This window comes from Leiobunum rupestre, chromosome 7 (assembly GCF_980474605.1).
Source record: "Leiobunum rupestre chromosome 7, qqLeiRupe1.1.hap1, whole genome shotgun sequence".
In the NCBI taxonomy this organism is placed as follows: Eukaryota; Metazoa; Arthropoda; class Arachnida; order Opiliones; family Sclerosomatidae; genus Leiobunum; species Leiobunum rupestre.
Window position 1 is genome coordinate 24,166,665 of NC_143390.1, and position 21,812 is coordinate 24,188,476.

Below are 21,812 nucleotides of genomic sequence, written 5' to 3' on the forward strand. Positions count from 1 at the left end.
TTAAGAGCCCTTCAGAGTACTATAAAAGGATTTCATTTACAAACTAAATTAATATTTTCTTCAAACTTTCAATTCGTTATAATTCGAATTTAAATGAAAACATCATGGATTATAGGTGCGTAATCTACTATTAGACCGAACGGATTAAAAAATACTTAAAGTAAGTGGTTTTACTGATAAACTAAAGGAATTTAACTTTAAAGGGTATCTTAGATTATTGTTTTTAATATTATTCAAATTCAAAACGTATAAAGAGTCCTTCAAAGTAATTTAAAAGAATTTTATTTACGAACTAAATCCATATTTTAGAAGTTAGTTTGTATGAAATACTTACTAATACCTGAAAAATGGACTTTAGAGTTGATAAGATTTGTAAATATCATTTGAAACTAATAATTTTCACGCTTTATTTAAGTCAAGCAATTACATTTTTAAAAATGAAAGAAGTTAAACAATATAAAAATTTGTAAATATTGTAAATATTTTTAGGTAATAAAGAAATTAAGAAATGTTTTAATTAAAATATCTTTCATTTTCTACTACATTTTTAAAAATGAAAGAAGTTTAACAATATAATTATTCTAATATAATTTCAAAATCAGGTATTATTTAAAGTACAAATGCATAATTTAGTGAAGCAATTCTTATTTAAATACTTTTATTTAATTAATTTGTGTATCTGAAATGTATTAATTGAAAAATAAGTGGGTTTTACTATTTATCACGGTTTTTTATATATATATATATATATATATTGGAATTGTTACAAAAGGTTCTTTTAAACGTAACTTAGTACATTAATTTATTTTGGAAGTTCAAAACGTATTAAGAGCCCTTCAGAGTACTATAAAAGGATTTCATTTACAAACTAAATTAATATTTTCTTCAAACTTTCAATTCGTTATAATTTGAATTTAAATGAAAACATCATGGATTATAGGTGCGTAATCTACTATTAGACCGAACTAATTAAAAAAAATACTTAAAGTAAGTGGTTTTACTGATAAACTCTAAAGGAATTTTGGAATTTTCTAGAATAGCAAAGTAAAACTAAAACGTAAACCAAGTTTAAAACGAAACTAATAACTGGGAGAAAGGTTGAAGTAAGTAATTTTTTTGATTTTTCGTTTTTTAACTTTTGAGTTCCCTATATTATTATAAACTAAATTAAATATAATTTTTGAAAATTTGTGATAAAAGATCTGCTCCTTCGTGTTTTACATATATTTAAAAACTCGAGATTTTAATGAATTGTTTTCAAAGCATGAAAAATATAGCAGATCCTTTGATTTTAATTGTAGTTAGTAGTTACTTAAAAAAAAAGTCGCTAGCTGACTTGGAGCTGGTGTAGTTAAATTTTAAAAATGTGTATTTTAAATTTTGTTTGTAAAAGTTTTTTTTGAAAAAGTTTAGTATTATAGTTTGGCTTTAAGGCCATCTAAATTAAAGTTAGAAGAAGCTAGACAAAGAGAAATTGTTCTGAAAAATAAAATTAAAGATATAAAAACTAACCAATAGTATTTCGAATACCAAATAATTCGACGTATTTGTTTTTGAAATAACTAAATAGTTTGCATATTTGTCAAAAAAAAAAAACTAAAAAAGTAATTGAAATTACTATTAATTTTACTTGCAATAGTAAAATACTAAACCAAATGTATAATTTATATTTTATTTTATTTAATAAATTTGAACTATAATACTAAACTTTTTCAAAAAAAACTTTTACAAACAAAATTTAAAATACACATTTTTAAAATTTAACTACACCAGCTCCAAGTCAGCTAGCGACTTTTTTTTTTTTTTTTTTAAGTAACTACTAGCTACAATTAAAATCAAAGGATCTGCTATATTTTTCATGCTTTGAAAACAATTCATTAAAATCTCGAGTTTTTAAATATATGTAAAACACGAAGGAGCAGATCTTTTATCACAAATTTTCATAAATTATATTTAATTTAGTTTATAATAATATAGGGAACTCAAAAATTAAAAAACGAAAAATCAAAAAAATTACTTACTTCAACCTTTCCCCCAGTTATTAGTTTCGTTTTAAACTTGGTTTACGTTTTAGTTTTACTTTGCTATTCTAGAAAATTCCAAAATTCCTTTAGAGTTTATCAGTAAAACCACTTACTTTAAGTATTTTTTTTTAATTAGTTCGGTCTAATAGTAGATTACGCACCTATAATCCATGATGTTTTCATTTAAATTCAAATTATAACGAATTGAAAGTTTGAAGAAAATATTAATTTAGTTTGTAAATGAAATCCTTTTATAGTACTCTGAAGGGCTCTTAATACGTTTTGAACTTCCAAAATAAATTAATGTACTAAGTTACGTTTAAAAGAACCTTTTGTAACAATTCCAATATATATAAAAACCGTGATAAATAGTAAAACCCACTTATTTTTCAATTAATACATTTCAGATACACAAATTAATTAAATAAAAGTATTTAAATAAGAATTGCTTCACTAAATTATGCATTTGTACTTTAAATAATACCTGATTTTGAAATTATATTAGAATAATTATATTGTTAAACTTCTTTCATTTTTAAAAATGTAGTAGAAAATGAAAGATATTTTAATTAAAACATTTCTTAATTTCTTTATTACCTAAAAATATTTACAATATTTACAAATTTTTATATTGTTTAACTTCTTTCATTTTTAAAAATGTAATTGCTTGACTTAAATAAAGCGTGAAAATTATTAGTTTCAAATGATATTTACAAATCTTATCAACTCTAAAGTCCATTTTTCAGGTATTAGTAAGTATTTCATACAAACTAACTTCTAAAATATGGATTTAGTTCGTAAATAAAATTCTTTTAAATTACTTTGAAGGACTCTTTATACGTTTTGAATTTGAATAATATTAAAAACAATAATCTAAGATACCCTTTAAAGTTAAATTCCTTTAGTTTATCAGTAAAACCACTTACTTTAAGTATTTTTTAATCCGTTCGGTCTAATAGTAGATTACGCACCTATAATCCATGATGTTTTCATTTAAATTCGAATTATAACGAATTGAAAGTTTGAAGAAAATATTAATTTAGTTTGTAAATGAAATCCTTTTATAGTACTCTGAAGGGCTCTTAATACGTTTTGAACTTCCAAAATAAATTAATGTACTAAGTTACGTTTAAAAGAACCTTTTGTAACAATTCCAATATATATATATATATATATATAAAAAACCGTGATAAATAGTAAGAGAGAAGGGTGTCTATCTGGTGATTGAGAATTTCATTCTCAATCACCAAATAGACACAAAGCTGTAGCTTGGCTCCCGCCGTTCACCCGCGCCTATCCCGTTCCTCCCCCACCCGAGCCCCCATCTCAATCACCAGAATTTCCAATCACCAGAATTTCTAATCACCAGAATTTCTAATCACCAGATTGCCGCAGCAGTTTTATCTCTCCGAAATAATTAATGTACCCAAAATTGGACAGCCAGTTTATTATTCTTTTTAGGGGAATCTCTATGGGAGTTTAACATTACAATAAAGCTAAAAGGTCCAGTTTGGGGTACATTTGGTCCGAAATGGGGTACATAGGGCCGAAAATGGTGACTTTGGTCGTTTTTGGGGTACATTTGGTCCATTTTGGTCCATTTTTGGGTACATCCCTGCTTTCCCCCATCCCCATTCACTGGATACTTTATCTCTCGTTCACCAGCTCCTTTTCCCCATTGCTATCCCCATTCACTGGATACTTTATCTCTCTCTCTCGTTCACCCGCTCCTTTCCCCCATTGCGTTCCTCCCTTAATCACCAGAATTTATAATCACTAGATTATCTCTCCCGTTCACCAGCTGCTTTCCCCCCATCCCCATTCTCCAAAATTAGTTTTTGCTCGTGCAGATATCTGGAGATTAGATTTTTACCCGTTTGCTTATCGCTTCCGAACTCCATAATTTCTAATCTCTAGGTAATAAAAACAAGTTATTTACATTTAATTTTTTATTTTAGAACTTTGTTTACATGTTAGTAGGTACTATCAGATATTCCATTAGATGGTTATCTTGTACATTACTCAATTAAAACAAATTAAAGTAGTTAAGTTTACAGGCATTTAAATGGGGTGAAACGATCTCCTGCAACTTAATTTAATTAAAAGTTCTAACTCACGTATTTGTAGTGTTTAGCAGCAGTATCGTCTGACATACAGTCACAAACGTCTTCTTCTTCTTCAGGTACAGGTGAGATGTATTTGTCAGTGACCGTAGTTGCTTTTGGCGTCGGGGGAATGTCCCATTCTAGCGAAAGGTACTTTTTTTCCGATGGTGAATTATCCCTCGACGGACAGTTTGGAAAGCATCTGGCGTGTTCAAGTTCTGGTACGTCTCCTGATTCCCATCCTTCTAATACGCCATGGCACTTGTAACATCGTACTTCATCGCCCCGCTGAATATAGTAGAATCCAGCCTTTGCTAGTTGCTCCTTAGTGACGTGCGGATTTTTCCAGTGACGAAACGTTTCAAGTCGATACACTTCAATATCCATAGCTGATCTAGACCAAATACGTTCTATAGTTTCAAATGATACATTCTCTAAGCCTACATTTACCCATAAGTCTACTAAACCTAATTTTATCAATATGGTTAAATTTCTACGCTAAAATTCTCAATATAAACGCTTTTTTCAATATGCAAATTGTTTTAAATATGTCTAAAAATATAGTCTATTACAAAGAAAAAAATAGTTACTTACTTTATGGGTAGAAATCCTTTGTCGAGCTGTAGAAAAGACAGCGATCCGTCAGCAGGTCTTTACTCGTCAATGCGCCGTAGAGAAATGACGCATGGAAGATTAATTTATTCCTATCTTGTTGAGAATAATTCATCACGTGATCTAAACTTCAAATAACCCTCAAATTCTATTGGCTGTCTCTCTCTGACAGTTTAAACTGCCTCTAATGATTGACGGCACATATTAACCCACTTGAGTATTTGGAAAAAACCCTTTGCTACTCAAAGGAGAGTTTTGGAAATACCACGTTGACGATATCAAAATCGAGCTCTCACTAGAAAATGTTTTGACGTCACCCAGATGAGATCCTATTGAACGAGATATTTCCGAACTAATAATTATCACGTGATCAAATCTGCAACTAATGATACTCATTGACGTCACATAATTTTACCCACTTGAAAAAAAACCCATTGTAGATTCCTCTCGGGAGCTTTTGATGGAATCATATCCTAGAAAACAATACAATTAATAGAAATTTACATTAAATTAGTATACTATTAATACCATTTTGCGAACTACAGTGAAAAAAGTTACAATTTTACGGTAGAAACGTTTTCAATAACTTAATTGTCTAAAATGTATACTCTACAACAAAAACAAAATAGTAAATTACTTTCTACGCTAATCTTGGCCTAAAAAAAAAAAGCAAAATACTAAAATTCATTTTTAACTCTAATTCAGATTCCTACCTGGTAAGCCTAAATTTGATATACTAAGTATAATATGCCTTAAAGTTCAAATACTGTCTAATACAATAAATATTCATGAAAAATTCTTACTTTGTATGTACAATGAACGCTCCAAAAGGCTGAAAATGTAACATGGGACAAGACAGAATTTCTACCCAAACCTTTCCGATTGTATCGTCAAATAAAACAAAGTTCAGCTATCTTATCAATGGTACGCGCGCGCTCGCTCGGAAAAATGAACGAGTCACGTGAGAATCGGTACGTCACGAGCCCCTATGCATAAATGTTAGGGCGTCTTACTACCATTAGATCTAATCGCACTAGCACATTCTCGAAAAATAAACCAGTTCTTGGGAATAAGAGACGGTTTTTTTTATCAAAGATAAGCCAATTTATAGTTTATTGTATGAAAATATTAATTAATTCGGAAATATATTCGATGCTTACTGTTTTTTTTTATAAGAATACGCTGAAATACATTTTCCAATACGTAAAAAATTAAAGCTAGACCTAAAAACCTGTAAAGTGTGAATAGTTAAGGCTAAATTTCTAACCCTAACCCATGAAAGTACATTTTCCATAAATCATATCCTAACATGAATGCATTTGTTAAGAATACATGGTTTTTTTTAAAAAAAAATACGCTAATTAATTTCGTAAAACAAGCATAGATTTTAGTTAGCCCTTCCTCCAAAATGTCCAATAGAGCTAGTACATTCTCGATAAATATACATGTTCTTGGGGAATAAGAGACGTTTTTTATCAAAGTAAGCCAAGTTTAAAGCTTATTGTCATTGGTTCCATAACAAAAACCACAATGTAACGTGATAATGGCTGCTCACTAATCCCAATTCCATGTGAAACTCTTCCAGTTTCTTTAAGTTCCTTTTGAGTTACAAAATAGGGTTTTAGAAATAGATTTTTCCTATTTCATTAAATATAAGTATTAAAATTAGAATTGCTTCATTAAATTATGCATTTGTACTGTACTGTACACAATACCTGCATTTGAAATTGTATAACATAAAAACACAGTTTTTAAAAAAAATATATCAAGGTTTTCAATTCAGTTAAAAATAATTAAATTAGTTGTATTGTGTTTATATTTTTAACTTAATTGCATTGATGTTTTAAAAGCAAACCTCGGGCCTAAGAAACAGGCAAAGTGTAAATTGCTAAGACTAAATTTCTAACTCTAATAATGTGTAAATCAATTATACAATTATCTATTCATAAGTGTTAGAGACTTTATTACAATGAAATAAAACCATGTAGAAATGTATATGTTATAAATTTAAGAAAACTCAAACATTCTGTTTTAAATCAACAATTTTATTATTCTTTCTTATCATTTTTTTATACAACCATTTGTTTTTATATAGATAACCTGAGGACGGCTATAATATGAACATATACCTAAAAAAAATCGGGAATTAAACAAAAACAACCTTAAGTTTACTATTTTTATATATTCACACGTCCTCAATTATGCAAATTTTATATAAACATTTCTACTATACATATTTCATAATTAATATTTACATAAATAATTATTTTTTATATAAAATCGTACAATTCTATCAGAACTTAAACCGGAAGATTCAGGCATATAATTTCCAAAAACACAAACTACATTTGGAGTACTAATATTTATACTCACACAATTATATTTCGTACTAACAATTTCACCATCTTTTAAACTATCAAATACTGCCAAGTGTTCGTCGCATATTTTTGTACTTCTCAAGGTGTTAAAGAAAAAGTGGTTCACACCAGAGCAAACTTTTTTCAATTGAAAAAGCATTTCACTCCCCGAAACTGTCACTTGCTGACAATGTACAAAATTGGGCTTACGGGATTTCAAGTAATTTAACATCCACGATTTTCCTTCATTTCCATCTTTTCCTATTACAAATATTATTTTTATGTCTGAGAGAATTAAATGTTCCAATAAACTTTTTTGCCATGGTCTAAGTTCTATATCTTTGTTTATTCGTTTAGGGGTTTTCATTTGTTCCACCCAAGCACTTGTCAAATTTCCAAAGAGATGCGATGGTAGTCCAGATCGAGCAACGGCTTCTGCGCGGACTCGTTGTTTATCAATTTCCGCTTCTACTTTGCCTAAGTTTACTTTGTGTGGGCTTATACTGCAACGTCTAATATGTCGACTCAGTTGTGATTTAAACGATTTATTGCACGTTGTACACGATGTACGTTTACATTTATGGGTTCTTAATCTATAGCTACGTATTCGTTTCTCGCAACTTGGACACTGAATATATTTGTTTCGACCCATTTTGAATATATTCAAAGGAGACAAACACGTACGTTTTACTCGAACCGAGTTTATTCATAAACTGTTATCGATTTTTGTGGGATCTCCGTATATAAAGTATAAAGTATAAAATGTGGGTTCTGAGGGTAGAAATAATATCAGCCCTATTTTGATTTTCTTCCAAATTAAGTGTTTCAGATAACGTTTACTTATTCAACACCTTCATTCCATTTTTTTTACATTAATTTGATATAACCTTGTATCTTCCAACAATTCAGTTTTATGCTATGTACAATTCCCTTATTCATTACATCATTCCAAATTTAGCCTAATTCATACACTGGCGTTGATCTTCTGAAATGGATATTCCAATAAAAACCTTTTCTTATATCATCGCTTCTAATTAATCTGAATGTTGTCAATATAAAAAACATCATATGCTTTATTTAAATATAAAGAATAAACACTGGTTAGGTTAAGGTTAGAGTGAAATGGAATAATTAAGTAAATAAGCATAAATTTTAGATCGCCTTTCCTCCAAAATATCTAATAGCTCTAGTACATTCTCGATAAATATACAAGTTCTTGTGAATAAGAGACGTTTTTTATCAAATAATCATAGACTAAAAACTTTGCTCAACGAAAAACTAAATAACGATAAATAATGTACAATTAATTTATTAAATAACGAGAAAATGTCTTATGGTAATAAAAAAAATAAAACAAGCGATTAATTAAAAGTAAATTATTATCAATTTGATGATTGTTTAAGGATATCGATTATGATCAATGTTTGTACTACAGTGTTCATATCCGAAATGAAGTTAAATGAAATAATTTCGTAAACAAGCATAAATGTTAGATCGCCCTTCCTCCAAAATGTCCAATAGAGCTAGTACATTCTCGATAAATATACATGTTCTTGGAGGAATAAGAGACGTTTTTTTTCAAAGTAAGCCAAGTTTAAAGCTTATTGTCATTGGTTCCATAACAAAAACCACATTATAACGTAATAATGGTTACCTCTATCTGTAAACTTATCAAGATAAGAAATGGCATATAACTAGATAATTATGTATTAATTTTTTAATTAGTTAAGAATCATTAATTTTAGTTGGTCTATATTTATTATGCAATAATAAAATATATTTATTTATTTTTCAAATTATTAAGGATATATTTAATCATAGACTAATGTTGACTTATAACCCTAACTTAATAATTTAAGCAATTCTTTCTCTCTCTCTCTCTCTTAAAGAAATCTTATTGTAATAAGCTTAAAAATTTAGGAATAAACTTATATTATAGGATGAAGAAAAGTCAATAGACATTTATTTGTAAATTATTCGCAATTTTATTTATTTATTTATTTATTTATTTATAAAACGAACTACAGTTTGGTCTCTGGGAGGCTTAGGGTAATGACAGCATCCCATGAAATCGAACTCCACGCACTCCTCCTGTCGTCGGCTGCTCTTTAACCCTCTTCTTCCACAGTACGTACAACGAAGATGGGGCGGGAAATCCGTTATCAGATGCCCGGGGATGTGTTTGGAATAGACATTACCATGACGAAAAATTACACTCCTTTGATAATGCTAGCACTCTCTGCCCCAGCAAAGGAAGAGTCCTCCGCCTCTTACAGTCAATTCTTCTGTACATTCGTCACAATGAAAGCAAATCATAGATTCAGTTGTCGTACCGACGTACTCTTCTCCGGATGCCAATTTTATGGAAATATGGTCCATTTACTATACAAATAGAAAAAATAAAATATAGAAAAAAGGCAAATTTTACATATATGGAAATATTGTCCATTTACTATACAAATAGAAAAAAGGCAAATTTTACATAAATTAATTCAAATTTAAATTCATGGTATTAATTTTTAATTCTACCATAAATTATACTGCCAAGAAAAAAGAGAGAGAGAGAAAAGTATATTTCTCAAGTTATGAAATGTGTTTATGAATTAGTATAAAAACCGATACTGCTCTCCAAATTTATTCATTCTTCTAGTCTCTCTAGAAACGTAGAAACAAAACTTGGTAAATATACTTTTCTCTCTCTCTTTTTTCTTGGCAGTATAATTTATGGTAGAATTAAAAATTAATACCATGAATTTAAATTTGAATTAATTTATGTAAAATTTGCCTTTTTTCTATTTGTATAGTAAATGGACAATATTTCCATATATGTAAAATTTGCCTTTTTTCTATATTTTATTTTTTCTATTTGTATAGTAAATGGACCATATTTCCATAAAATTGGCATCCGGAGAAGAGTACGTCGGTACGACAACTGAATCTATGATTTGCTTTCATTGTGACGAATGTACAGAAGAATTGACTGTAAGAGGCGGAGGACTCTTCCTTTGCTGGGGCAGAGAGTGCTAGCATTATCAAAGGAGTGTAATTTTTCGTCATGGTAATGTCTATTCCAAACACATCCCCGGGCATCTGATAACGGATTTCCCGCCCCATCTTCGTTGTACGTACTGTGGAAGAAGAGGGTTAAAGAGCAGCCGACGACAGGAGGAGTGCGTGGAGTTCGATTTCATGGGATGCTGTCATTACCCTAAGCCTCCCAGAGACCAAACTGTAGTTCGTTTTATAAATAAATAAATAAATAAATAAATAAAATTGCGAATAATTTACAAATAAATGTCTATTGACTTTTCTTCATCCTATAATATAAGTTTATTCCTAAATTTTTAAGCTTATTACAATAAGATTTCTTTAAGAGAGAGAGAGAGAGAGAAAGAATTGCTTAAATTATTAAGTTAGGGTTATAAGTCAACATTAGTCTATGATTAAATATATCCTTAATAATTTGAAAAATAAATAAATATATTTTATTATTGCATAATAAATATAGACCAACTAAAATTAATGATTCTTAACTAATTAAAAAATTAATACATAATTATCTAGTTATATGCCATTTCTTATCTTGATAAGTTTACAGATAGAGGTAACCATTATTACGTTATAATGTGGTTTTTGTTATGGAACCAATGACAATAAGCTTTAAACTTGGCTTACTTTGAAAAAAAACGTCTCTTATTCCTCCAAGAACATGTATATTTATCGAGAATGTACTAGCTCTATTGGACATTTTGGAGGAAGGGCGATCTAACATTTATGCTTGTTTACGAAATTATTTCATTTAACTTCATTTCGGATATGAACACTGTAGTACAAACATTGATCATAATCGATATCCTTAAACAATCATCAAATTGATAATAATTTACTTTTAATTAATCGCTTGTTTTATTTTTTTTATTACCATAAGACATTTTCTCGTTATTTAATAAATTAATTGTACATTATTTATCGTTATTTAGTTTTTCGTTGAGCAAAGTTTTTAGTCTATGATTATTTGATAAAAAACGTATCTTATTCACAAGAACTTGTATATTTATCGAGAATGTACTAGAGCTATTAGATATTTTGGAGGAAAGGCGATCTAAAATTTATGCTTATTTACTTAATTATTCCATTTCACTCTAACCTTAACCTAACCAGTGTTTATTCTTTATATTTAAATAAAGCATATGATGTTTTTTATATTGACAACATTCAGATTAATTAGAAGCGATGATATAAGAAAAGGTTTTTATTGGAATATCCATTTCAGAAGATCAACGCCAGTGTATGAATTAGGCTAAATTTGGAATGATGTAATGAATAAGGGAATTGTACATAGCATAAAACTGAATTGTTGGAAGATACAAGGTTATATCAAATTAATGTAAAAAAAAATGGAATGAAGGTGTTGAATAAGTAAACGTTATCTGAAACACTTAATTTGGAAGAAAATCAAAATAGGGCTGATATTATTTCTACCCTCAGAACCCACATTTTATACTTTATACTTTATATACGGAGATCCCACAAAAATCGATAACAGTTTATGAATAAACTCGGTTCGAGTAAAACGTACGTGTTTGTCTCCTTTGAATATATTCAAAATGGGTCGAAACAAATATATTCAGTGTCCAAGTTGCGAGAAACGAATACGTAGCTATAGATTAAGAACCCATAAATGTAAACGTACATCGTGTACAACGTGCAATAAATCGTTTAAATCACAACTGAGTCGACATATTAGACGTTGCAGTATAAGCCCACACAAAGTAAACTTAGGCAAAGTAGAAGCGGAAATTGATAAACAACGAGTCCGCGCAGAAGCCGTTGCTCGATCTGGACTACCATCGCATCTCTTTGGAAATTTGACAAGTGCTTGGGTGGAACAAATGAAAACCCCTAAACGAATAAACAAAGATATAGAACTTAGACCATGGCAAAAAAGTTTATTGGAACATTTAATTCTCTCAGACAGAAAAATAATATTTGTAATAGGAAAAGATGGAAATGAAGGAAAATCGTGGATGTTAAATTACTTGAAATCCCGTAAGCCCAATTTTGTACATTGTCAGCAAGTGACAGTTTCGGGGAGTGAAATGCTTTTTCAATTGAAAAAAGTTTGCTCTGGTGTGAACCACTTTTTCTTTAACACCTTGAGAAGTACAAAAATATGCGACGAACACTTGGCAGTATTTGATAGTTTAAAAGATGGTGAAATTGTTAGTACGAAATATAATTGTGTGAGTATAAATATTAGTACTCCAAATGTAGTTTGTGTTTTTGGAAATTATATGCCTGAATCTTCCGGTTTAAGTTCTGATAGAATTGTACGATTTTATATAAAAAATAATTATTTATGTAAATATTAATTATGAAATATGTATAGTAGAAATGTTTATATAAAATTTGCATAATTGAGGACGTGTGAATATATAAAAATAGTAAACTTAAGGTTGTTTTTGTTTAATTCCCGATTTTTTTTAGGTATATGTTCATATTATAGCCGTCCTCAGGTTATCTATATAAAAACAAATGGTTGTATAAAAAAATGATAAGAAAGAATAATAAAATTGTTGATTTAAAACAGAATGTTTGAGTTTTCTTAAATTTATAACATATACATTTCTACATGGTTTTATTTCATTGTAATAAAGTCTCTAACACTTATGAATAGATAATTGTATAATTGATTTACACATTATTAGAGTTAGAAATTTAGTCTTAGCAATTTACACTTTGCCTGTTTCTTAGGCCCGAGGTTTGCTTTTAAAACATCAATGCAATTAAGTTAAAAATATAAACACAATACAACTAATTTAATTATTTTTAACTGAATTGAAAACCTTGATATATTTTTTTTAAAAACTGTGTTTTTATGTTATACAATTTCAAATGCAGGTATTGTGTACAGTACAGTACAAATGCATAATTTAATGAAGCAATTCTAATTTTAATACTTATATTTAATGAAATAGGAAAAATCTATTTCTAAAACCCTATTTTGTAACTCAAAAGGAACTTAAAGAAACTGGAAGAGTTTCACATGGAATTGGGATTAGTGAGCAGCCATTATCACGTTACATTGTGGTTTTTGTTATGGAACCAATGACAATAAGCTTTAAACTTGGCTTACTTTGATAAAAAACGTCTCTTATTCCCCAAGAACATGTATATTTATCGAGAATGTACTAGCTCTATTGGACATTTTGGAGGAAGGGCTAACTAAAATCTATGCTTGTTTTACGAAATTAATTAGCGTATTTTTTTTTAAAAAAAACCATGTATTCTTAACAAATGCATTCATGTTAGGATATGATTTATGGAAAATGTACTTTCATGGGTTAGGGTTAGAAATTTAGCCTTAACTATTCACACTTTACAGGTTTTTAGGTCTAGCTTTAATTTTTTACGTATTGGAAAATGTATTTCAGCGTATTCTTATAAAAAAAAACAGTAAGCATCGAATATATTTCCGAATTAATTAATATTTTCATACAATAAACTATAAATTGGCTTATCTTTGATAAAAAAAACCGTCTCTTATTCCCAAGAACTGGTTTATTTTTCGAGAATGTGCTAGTGCGATTAGATCTAATGGTAGTAAGACGCCCTAACATTTATGCATAGGGGCTCGTGACGTACCGATTCTCACGTGACTCGTTCATTTTTCCGAGCGAGCGCGCGCGTACCATTGATAAGATAGCTGAACTTTGTTTTATTTGACGATACAATCGGAAAGGTTTGGGTAGAAATTCTGTCTTGTCCCATGTTACATTTTCAGCCTTTTGGAGCGTTCATTGTACATACAAAGTAAGAATTTTTCATGAATATTTATTGTATTAGACAGTATTTGAACTTTAAGGCATATTATACTTAGTATATCAAATTTAGGCTTACCAGGTAGGAATCTGAATTAGAGTTAAAAATGAATTTTAGTATTTTGCTTTTTTTTTTTAGGCCAAGATTAGCGTAGAAAGTAATTTACTATTTTGTTTTTGTTGTAGAGTATACATTTTAGACAATTAAGTTATTGAAAACGTTTCTACCGTAAAATTGTAACTTTTTTCACTGTAGTTCGCAAAATGGTATTAATAGTATACTAATTTAATGTAAATTTCTATTAATTGTATTGTTTTCTAGGATATGATTCCATCAAAAGCTCCCGAGAGGAATCTACAATGGGTTTTTTTTCAAGTGGGTAAAATTATGTGACGTCAATGAGTATCATTAGTTGCAGATTTGATCACGTGATAATTATTAGTTCGGAAATATCTCGTTCAATAGGATCTCATCTGGGTGACGTCAAAACATTTTCTAGTGAGAGCTCGATTTTGATATCGTCAACGTGGTATTTCCAAAACTCTCCTTTGAGTAGCAAAGGGTTTTTTCCAAATACTCAAGTGGGTTAATATGTGCCGTCAATCATTAGAGGCAGTTTAAACTGTCAGAGAGAGACAGCCAATAGAATTTGAGGGTTATTTGAAGTTTAGATCACGTGATGAATTATTCTCAACAAGATAGGAATAAATTAATCTTCCATGCGTCATTTCTCTACGGCGCATTGACGAGTAAAGACCTGCTGACGGATCGCTGTCTTTTCTACAGCTCGACAAAGGATTTCTACCCATAAAGTAAGTAACTATTTTTTTCTTTGTAATAGACTATATTTTTAGACATATTTAAAACAATTTGCATATTGAAAAAAGCGTTTATATTGAGAATTTTAGCGTAGAAATTTAACCATATTGATAAAATTAGGTTTAGTAGACTTATGGGTAAATGTAGGCTTAGAGAATGTATCATTTGAAACTATAGAACGTATTTGGTCTAGATCAGCTATGGATATTGAAGTGTATCGACTTGAAACGTTTCGTCACTGGAAAAATCCGCACGTCACTAAGGAGCAACTAGCAAAGGCTGGATTCTACTATATTCAGCGGGGCGATGAAGTACGATGTTACAAGTGCCATGGCGTATTAGAAGGATGGGAATCAGGAGACGTACCAGAACTTGAACACGCCAGATGCTTTCCAAACTGTCCGTCGAGGGATAATTCACCATCGGAAAAAAAGTACCTTTCGCTAGAATGGGACATTCCCCCGACGCCAAAAGCAACTACGGTCACTGACAAATACATCTCACCTGTACCTGAAGAAGAAGAAGACGTTTGTGACTGTATGTCAGACGATACTGCTGCTAAACACTACAAATACGTGAGTTAGAACTTTTAATTAAATTAAGTTGCAGGAGATCGTTTCACCCCATTTAAATGCCTGTAAACTTAACTACTTTAATTTGTTTTAATTGAGTAATGTACAAGATAACCATCTAATGGAATATCTGATAGTACCTACTAACATGTAAACAAAGTTCTAAAATAAAAAATTAAATGTAAATAACTTGTTTTTATTACCTAGAGATTAGAAATTATGGAGTTCGGAAGCGATAAGCAAACGGGTAAAAATCTAATCTCCAGATATCTGCACGAGCAAAAACTAATTTTGGAGAATGGGGATGGGGGGAAAGCAGCTGGTGAACGGGAGAGATAATCTAGTGATTATAAATTCTGGTGATTAAGGGAGGAACGCAATGGGGGAAAGGAGCGGGTGAACGAGAGAGAGAGATAAAGTATCCAGTGAATGGGGATAGCAATGGGGAAAAGGAGCTGGTGAACGAGAGATAAAGTATCCAGTGAATGGGGATGGGGGAAAGCAGGGATGTACCCAAAAATGGACCAAAATGGACCAAATGTACCCCAAAAACGACCAAAGTCACCATTTTCGGCCCTATGTACCCCATTTCGGACCAAATGTACCCCAAACTGGACCTTTTAGCTTTATTGTAATGTTAAACTCCCATAGAGATTCCCCTAAAAAGAATAATAAACTGGCTGTCCAATTTTGGGTACATTAATTATTTCGGAGAGATAAAACTGCTGCGGCAATCTGGTGATTAGAAATTCTGGTGATTAGAAATTCTGGTGATTGGAAATTCTGGTGATTGAGATGGGGGCTCGGGTGGGGGAGGAACGGGATAGGCGCGGGTGAACGGCGGGAGCCAAGCTACAGCTTTGTGTCTATTTGGTGATTGAGAATGAAATTCTCAATCACCAGATAGACACCCTTCTCTCTTACTATTTATCACGGTTTTTTATATATATATATATATATATATATATTGGAATTGTTACAAAAGGTTCTTTTAAACGTAACTTAGTACATTAATTTATTTTGGAAGTTCAAAACGTATTAAGAGCCCTTCAGAGTACTATAAAAGGATTTCATTTACAAACTAAATTAATATTTTCTTCAAACTTTCAATTCGTTATAATTCGAATTTAAATGAAAACATCATGGATTATAGGTGCGTAATCTACTATTAGACCGAACGGATTAAAAAATACTTAAAGTAAGTGGTTTTACTGATAAACTAAAGGAATTTAACTTTAAAGGGTATCTTAGATTATTGTTTTTAATATTATTCAAATTCAAAACGTATAAAGAGTCCTTCAAAGTAATTTAAAAGAATTTTATTTACGAACTAAATCCATATTTTAGAAGTTAGTTTGTATGAAATACTTACTAATACCTGAAAAATGGACTTTAGAGTTGATAAGATTTGTAAATATCATTTGAAACTAATAATTTTCACGCTTTATTTAAGTCAAGCAATTACATTTTTAAAAATGAAAGAAGTTAAACAATATAAAAATTTGTAAATATTGTAAATATTTTTAGGTAATAAAGAAATTAAGAAATGTTTTAATTAAAATATCTTTCATTTTCTACTACATTTTTAAAAATGAAAGAAGTTTAACAATATAATTATTCTAATATAATTTCAAAATCAGGTATTATTTAAAGTACAAATGCATAATTTAGTGAAGCAATTCTTATTTAAATACTTTTATTTAATTAATTTGTGTATCTGAAATGTATTTATTGAAAAATAAGTGGGTTTTACTATTTATCACGGTTTTTTATATATATATATATATATATATATATATATATATATATTGGAATTGTTACAAAAGGTTCTTTTAAACGTAACTTAGTACATTAATTTATTTTGGAAGTTCAAAACGTATTAAGAGCCCTTCAGAGTACTATAAAAGGATTTCATTTACAAACTAAATTAATATTTTCTTCAAACTTTCAATTCGTTATAATTCGAATTTAAATGAAAACATCATGGATTATAGGTGCGTAATCTACTATTAGACCGAACGGATTAAAAAATACTTAAAGTAAGTGGTTTTACTGATAAACTAAAGGAATTTAACTTTAAAGGGTATCTTAGATTATTGTTTTTAATATTATTCAAATTCAAAACGTATAAAGAGTCCTTCAAAGTAATTTAAAAGAATTTTATTTACGAACTAAATCCATATTTTAGAAGTTAGTTTGTATGAAATACTTACTAATACCTGAAAAATGGACTTTAGAGTTGATAAGATTTGTAAATATCATTTGAAACTAATAATTTTCACGCTTTATTTAAGTCAAGCAATTACATTTTTAAAAATGAAAGAAGTTAAACAATATAAAAATTTGTAAATATTGTAAATATTTTTAGGTAATAAAGAAATTAAGAAATGTTTTAATTAAAATATCTTTCATTTTCTACTACATTTTTAAAAATGAAAGAAGTTTAACAATATAATTATTCTAATATAATTTCAAAATCAGGTATTATTTAAAGTACAAATGCATAATTTAGTGAAGCAATTCTTATTTAAATACTTTTATTTAATTAATTTGTGTATCTGAAATGTATTAATTGAAAAATAAGTGGGTTTTACTATTTATCACGGTTTTTATATATATTGGAATTGTTACAAAAGGTTCTTTTAAACGTAACTTAGTACATTAATTTATTTTGGAAGTTCAAAACGTATTAAGAGCCCTTCAGAGTACTATAAAAGGATTTCATTTACAAACTAAATTAATATTTTCTTCAAACTTTCAATTCGTTATAATTTGAATTTAAATGAAAACATCATGGATTATAGGTGCGTAATCTACTATTAGACCGAACTAATTAAAAAAAAATACTTAAAGTAAGTGGTTTTACTGATAAACTCTAAAGGAATTTTGGAATTTTCTAGAATAGCAAAGTAAAACTAAAACGTAAACCAAGTTTAAAACGAAACTAATAACTGGGGGAAAGGTTGAAGTAAGTAATTTTTTTGATTTTTCGTTTTTTAATTTTTGAGTTCCCTATATTATTATAAACTAAATTAAATATAATTTATGAAAATTTGTGATAAAAGATCTGCTCCTTCGTGTTTTACATATATTTAAAAACTCGAGATTTTAATGAATTGTTTTCAAAGCATGAAAAATATAGCAGATCCTTTGATTTTAATTGTAGCTAGTAGTTACTTAAAAAAAAAAAAAAAAAGTCGCTAGCTGACTTGGAGCTGGTGTAGTTAAATTTTAAAAATGTGTATTTTAAATTTTGTTTGTAAAAGTTTTTTTTGAAAAAGTTTAGTATTATAGTTCAAATTTATTAAATAAAATAAAATATAAATTATACATTTGGTTTAGTATTTTACTATTGCAAGTAAAATTAATAGTAATTTCAATTACTTTTTTAGTTTTTTTTTTTTGACAAATATGCAAACTATTTAGTTATTTCAAAAACAAATACGTCGAATTATTTGGTATTCGAAATACTATTGGTTAGTTTTTATATCTTTAATTTTATTTTTCAGAACAATTTCTCTTTGTCTAGCTTCTTCTAACTTTAATTTAGATGGCCTTAAAGCCAAACTATAATACTAAACTTTTTCAAAAAAAACTTTTACAAACAAAATTTAAAATACACATTTTTAAAATTTAACTACACCAGCTCCAAGTCAGCTAGCGACTTTTTTTTTAAGTAACTACTAACTACAATTAAAATCAAAGGATCTGCTATATTTTTCATGCTTTGAAAACAATTCATTAAAATCTCGAGTTTTTAAATATATGTAAAACACGAAGGAGCAGATCTTTTATCACAAATTTTCAAAAATTATATTTAATTTAGTTTATAATAATATAGGGAACTCAAAAGTTAAAAAACGAAAAATCAAAAAAATTACTTACTTCAACCTTTCTCCCAGTTATTAGTTTCGTTTTAAACTTGGTTTACGTTTTAGTTTTACTTTGCTATTCTAGAAAATTCCAAAATTCCTTTAGAGTTTATCAGTAAAACCACTTACTTTAAGTATTTTTTTTAATTAGTTCGGTCTAATAGTAGATTACGCACCTATAATCCATGATGTTTTCATTTAAATTCAAATTATAACGAATTGAAAGTTTGAAGAAAATATTAATTTAGTTTGTAAATGAAATCCTTTTATAGTACTCTGAAGGGCTCTTAATACGTTTTGAACTTCCAAAATAAATTAATGTACTAAGTTACGTTTAAAAGAACCTTTTGTAACAATTCCAATATATATATATATATATATATAAAAAACCGTGATAAATAGTAAAACCCACTTATTTTTCAATTAATACATTTCAGATACACAAATTAATTAAATAAAAGTATTTAAATAAGAATTGCTTCACTAAATTATGCATTTGTACTTTAAATAATACCTGATTTTGAAATTATATTAGAATAATTATATTGTTAAACTTCTTTCATTTTTAAAAATGTAGTAGAAAATGAAAGATATTTTAATTAAAACATTTCTTAATTTCTTTATTACCTAAAAATATTTACAATATTTACAAATTTTTATATTGTTTAACTTCTTTCATTTTTAAAAATGTAATTGCTTGACTTAAATAAAGCGTGAAAATTATTAGTTTCAAATGATATTTACAAATCTTATCAACTCTAAAGTCCATTTTTCAGGTATTAGTAAGTATTTCATACAAACTAACTTCTAAAATATGGATTTAGTTCGTAAATAAAATTCTTTTAAATTACTTTGAAGGACTCTTTATACGTTTTGAATTTGAATAATATTAAAAACAATAATCTAAGATACCCTTTAAAGTTAAATTCCTTTAGTTTATCAGTAAAACCACTTACTTTAAGTATTTTTTAATCCGTTCGGTCTAATAGTAGATTACGCACCTATAATCCATGATGTTTTCATTTAAATTCGAATTATAACGAATTGAAAGTTTGAAGAAAATATTAATTTAGTTTGTAAATGAAATCCTTTTATAGTACTCTGAAGGGCTCTTAATACGTTTTGAACTTCCAAAATAAATTAATGTACTAAGTTACGTTTAAAAGAACCTTTTGTAACAATTCCAATATATATATATATATATATATATATATATATATATAAAAAACCGTGATAAATAGTAAAACCCACTTATTTTTCAATAAATACATTTCAGATACACAAATTAATGAAATAAAAGTATTTAAATAAGAATTGCTTCACTAAATTATGCATTTGTACTTTAAATAATACCTGATTTTGAAATTATATTAGAATAATTATATTGTTAAACTTCTTTCATTTTTAAAAATGTAGTAGAAAATGAAAGATATTTTAATTAAAACATTTCTTAATTTCTTTATTACCTAAAAATATTTACAATATTTACAAATTTTTATATTGTTTAACTTCTTTCATTTTTAAAAATGTAATTGCTTGACTTAAATAAAGCGTGAAAATTATTAGTTTCAAATGATATTTACAAATCTTATCAACTCTAAAGTCTGTTTGTATTATTTAAAAAATAGGCTTGTTCACTTTCGATTATTTAAACATTTAACAATTTTTATTTAACTATTGGTTATTTAAATAAATACCACTTTTATTCAAATAAATGCTTGGTTGGGTAAAAAACACAATTAAATAAGTTAAAATGATATTCTTTTTACCAACGTTTTTTAAATTGTAGTAATTACTACCTATATTTGCATTTCAGAAATCTATTTTAACATATTGAACGCCAAGAAAAGAGGCTTTTGTAGTATTTACTACCTATATTTGCATTTCAGAAATCTATTTTAACATATTGAACGCCAAGAAAAGAGGCTTTTGTAGTATTTACTACCTATATTTACATATTGGAATGTAATTTAACGTATTGAAGGTAGAGTATAGAGATTTTGTAGTATTTACTACCTACATTTGCATTTTAGAAATCTATTTTAACATATTGAACGCCAAGAAAAGAGGCTTTTGTAGTATTTTTCCTCCTATATTTACATATTGGAATGTAATTTAACGTATTGAAGGTAAAGTATAGAGATTTTGTAGTATTTTACTACCTATATTGGCATTTCGGAAGTATATTTTAACGTGTTGAATGTAGAGTATAGAGAGTGTTGTAGTATTTTTCTTCCTACGTGACTACACCGGAAACGTCTCTGTGTTATTCGCTTTAGTAATCAAGCCGACTCTGAACATATGTTTTACTCTTTATTCTACGAGGTTTAAACATACACCATTTCAGTACATTCTTAACTTATTCCATACGCTATTTAAAACACATGCGATAAAGATAACGAGGAAACAAGTTAACTCTGAACATATATGTTATGCTCTATACGTGAAGGATGTTGTAAGCTTAAATTCATAATGGTTAATGTGTAGTATTTTTCTACCTTTTTACATTTTATAGTATTTCTTTATCTATATTTGTGTATCGGAAATGTATTTTAACGTATCGAACGTAGAGTAAATTTTTTTTTATATTTTCTTTATATATTTGCGTATCAGAGTTGTGTGTTGTCGT

The 21,812-nt window shown here is 28.2% G+C and overlaps 4 protein-coding genes across 6 annotated transcripts in view; 1 reads left to right on the plus strand and 3 right to left on the minus strand.

Moving 5' to 3' along the window:
- Sec20 (vesicle transport protein Sec20) overlaps window positions 1–702 on the minus strand; it is a 170,254-nt gene extending 169,552 nt beyond the window's left edge. The window contains exon 1 of the mRNA XM_090154303.1: window positions 689–702. The gene's annotated coding sequence lies outside the window, so the exon portion shown is untranslated. The remainder of the gene's footprint in view (window positions 1–688) is intronic.
- Window positions 1–21,812, minus strand: part of LOC149935261 (protein-lysine N-trimethyltransferase SMYD5-like) — a 286,480-nt gene that overhangs the window by 144,457 nt on the left and 120,211 nt on the right. The window lies entirely within an intron of this gene.
- Window positions 3,940–5,159, minus strand: LOC149935265 (death-associated inhibitor of apoptosis 2-like). 2 transcript variants are annotated; one of them, XM_090154307.1, is made up of 2 exons: window positions 4,724–5,159; window positions 3,940–4,518 (listed from the first exon to the last, which is right to left on the minus strand). In XM_090154307.1, the coding sequence occupies exon 2, from the start codon at window positions 4,514–4,516 to the stop codon at window positions 4,133–4,135; it is 384 nt and encodes a 127-aa protein (XP_090010433.1). In that variant the 5' UTR covers window positions 4,517–4,518; window positions 4,724–5,159; the 3' UTR covers window positions 3,940–4,132. The 2 variants fall into 2 exon arrangements, with proteins under 2 accessions (XP_090010433.1, XP_090010431.1); XM_090154305.1 differs by having other exon boundaries at window positions 3,940–4,523.
- On the plus strand, window positions 14,297–15,516 carry LOC149935266 (death-associated inhibitor of apoptosis 2-like). Of its 2 annotated transcripts, none has more exons than XM_090154308.1 (2): window positions 14,297–14,732; window positions 14,933–15,516. In XM_090154308.1, the coding sequence occupies exon 2, from the start codon at window positions 14,940–14,942 to the stop codon at window positions 15,321–15,323; it is 384 nt and encodes a 127-aa protein (XP_090010434.1). In that variant the 5' UTR covers window positions 14,297–14,732; window positions 14,933–14,939; the 3' UTR covers window positions 15,324–15,516. The 2 variants fall into 2 exon arrangements, with proteins under 2 accessions (XP_090010434.1, XP_090010435.1); XM_090154309.1 differs by having other exon boundaries at window positions 14,938–15,516.

Coding starts and splice junctions, on each gene's coding strand:
- LOC149935265 (XM_090154307.1), bottom strand. CDS start 4,516: ATGGATATTGAAGTGTATCGACTTGAAACGTTTCGTCACTGGAAAAAT.
- LOC149935266 (XM_090154308.1), top strand. CDS start 14,940: ATGGATATTGAAGTGTATCGACTTGAAACGTTTCGTCACTGGAAAAAT.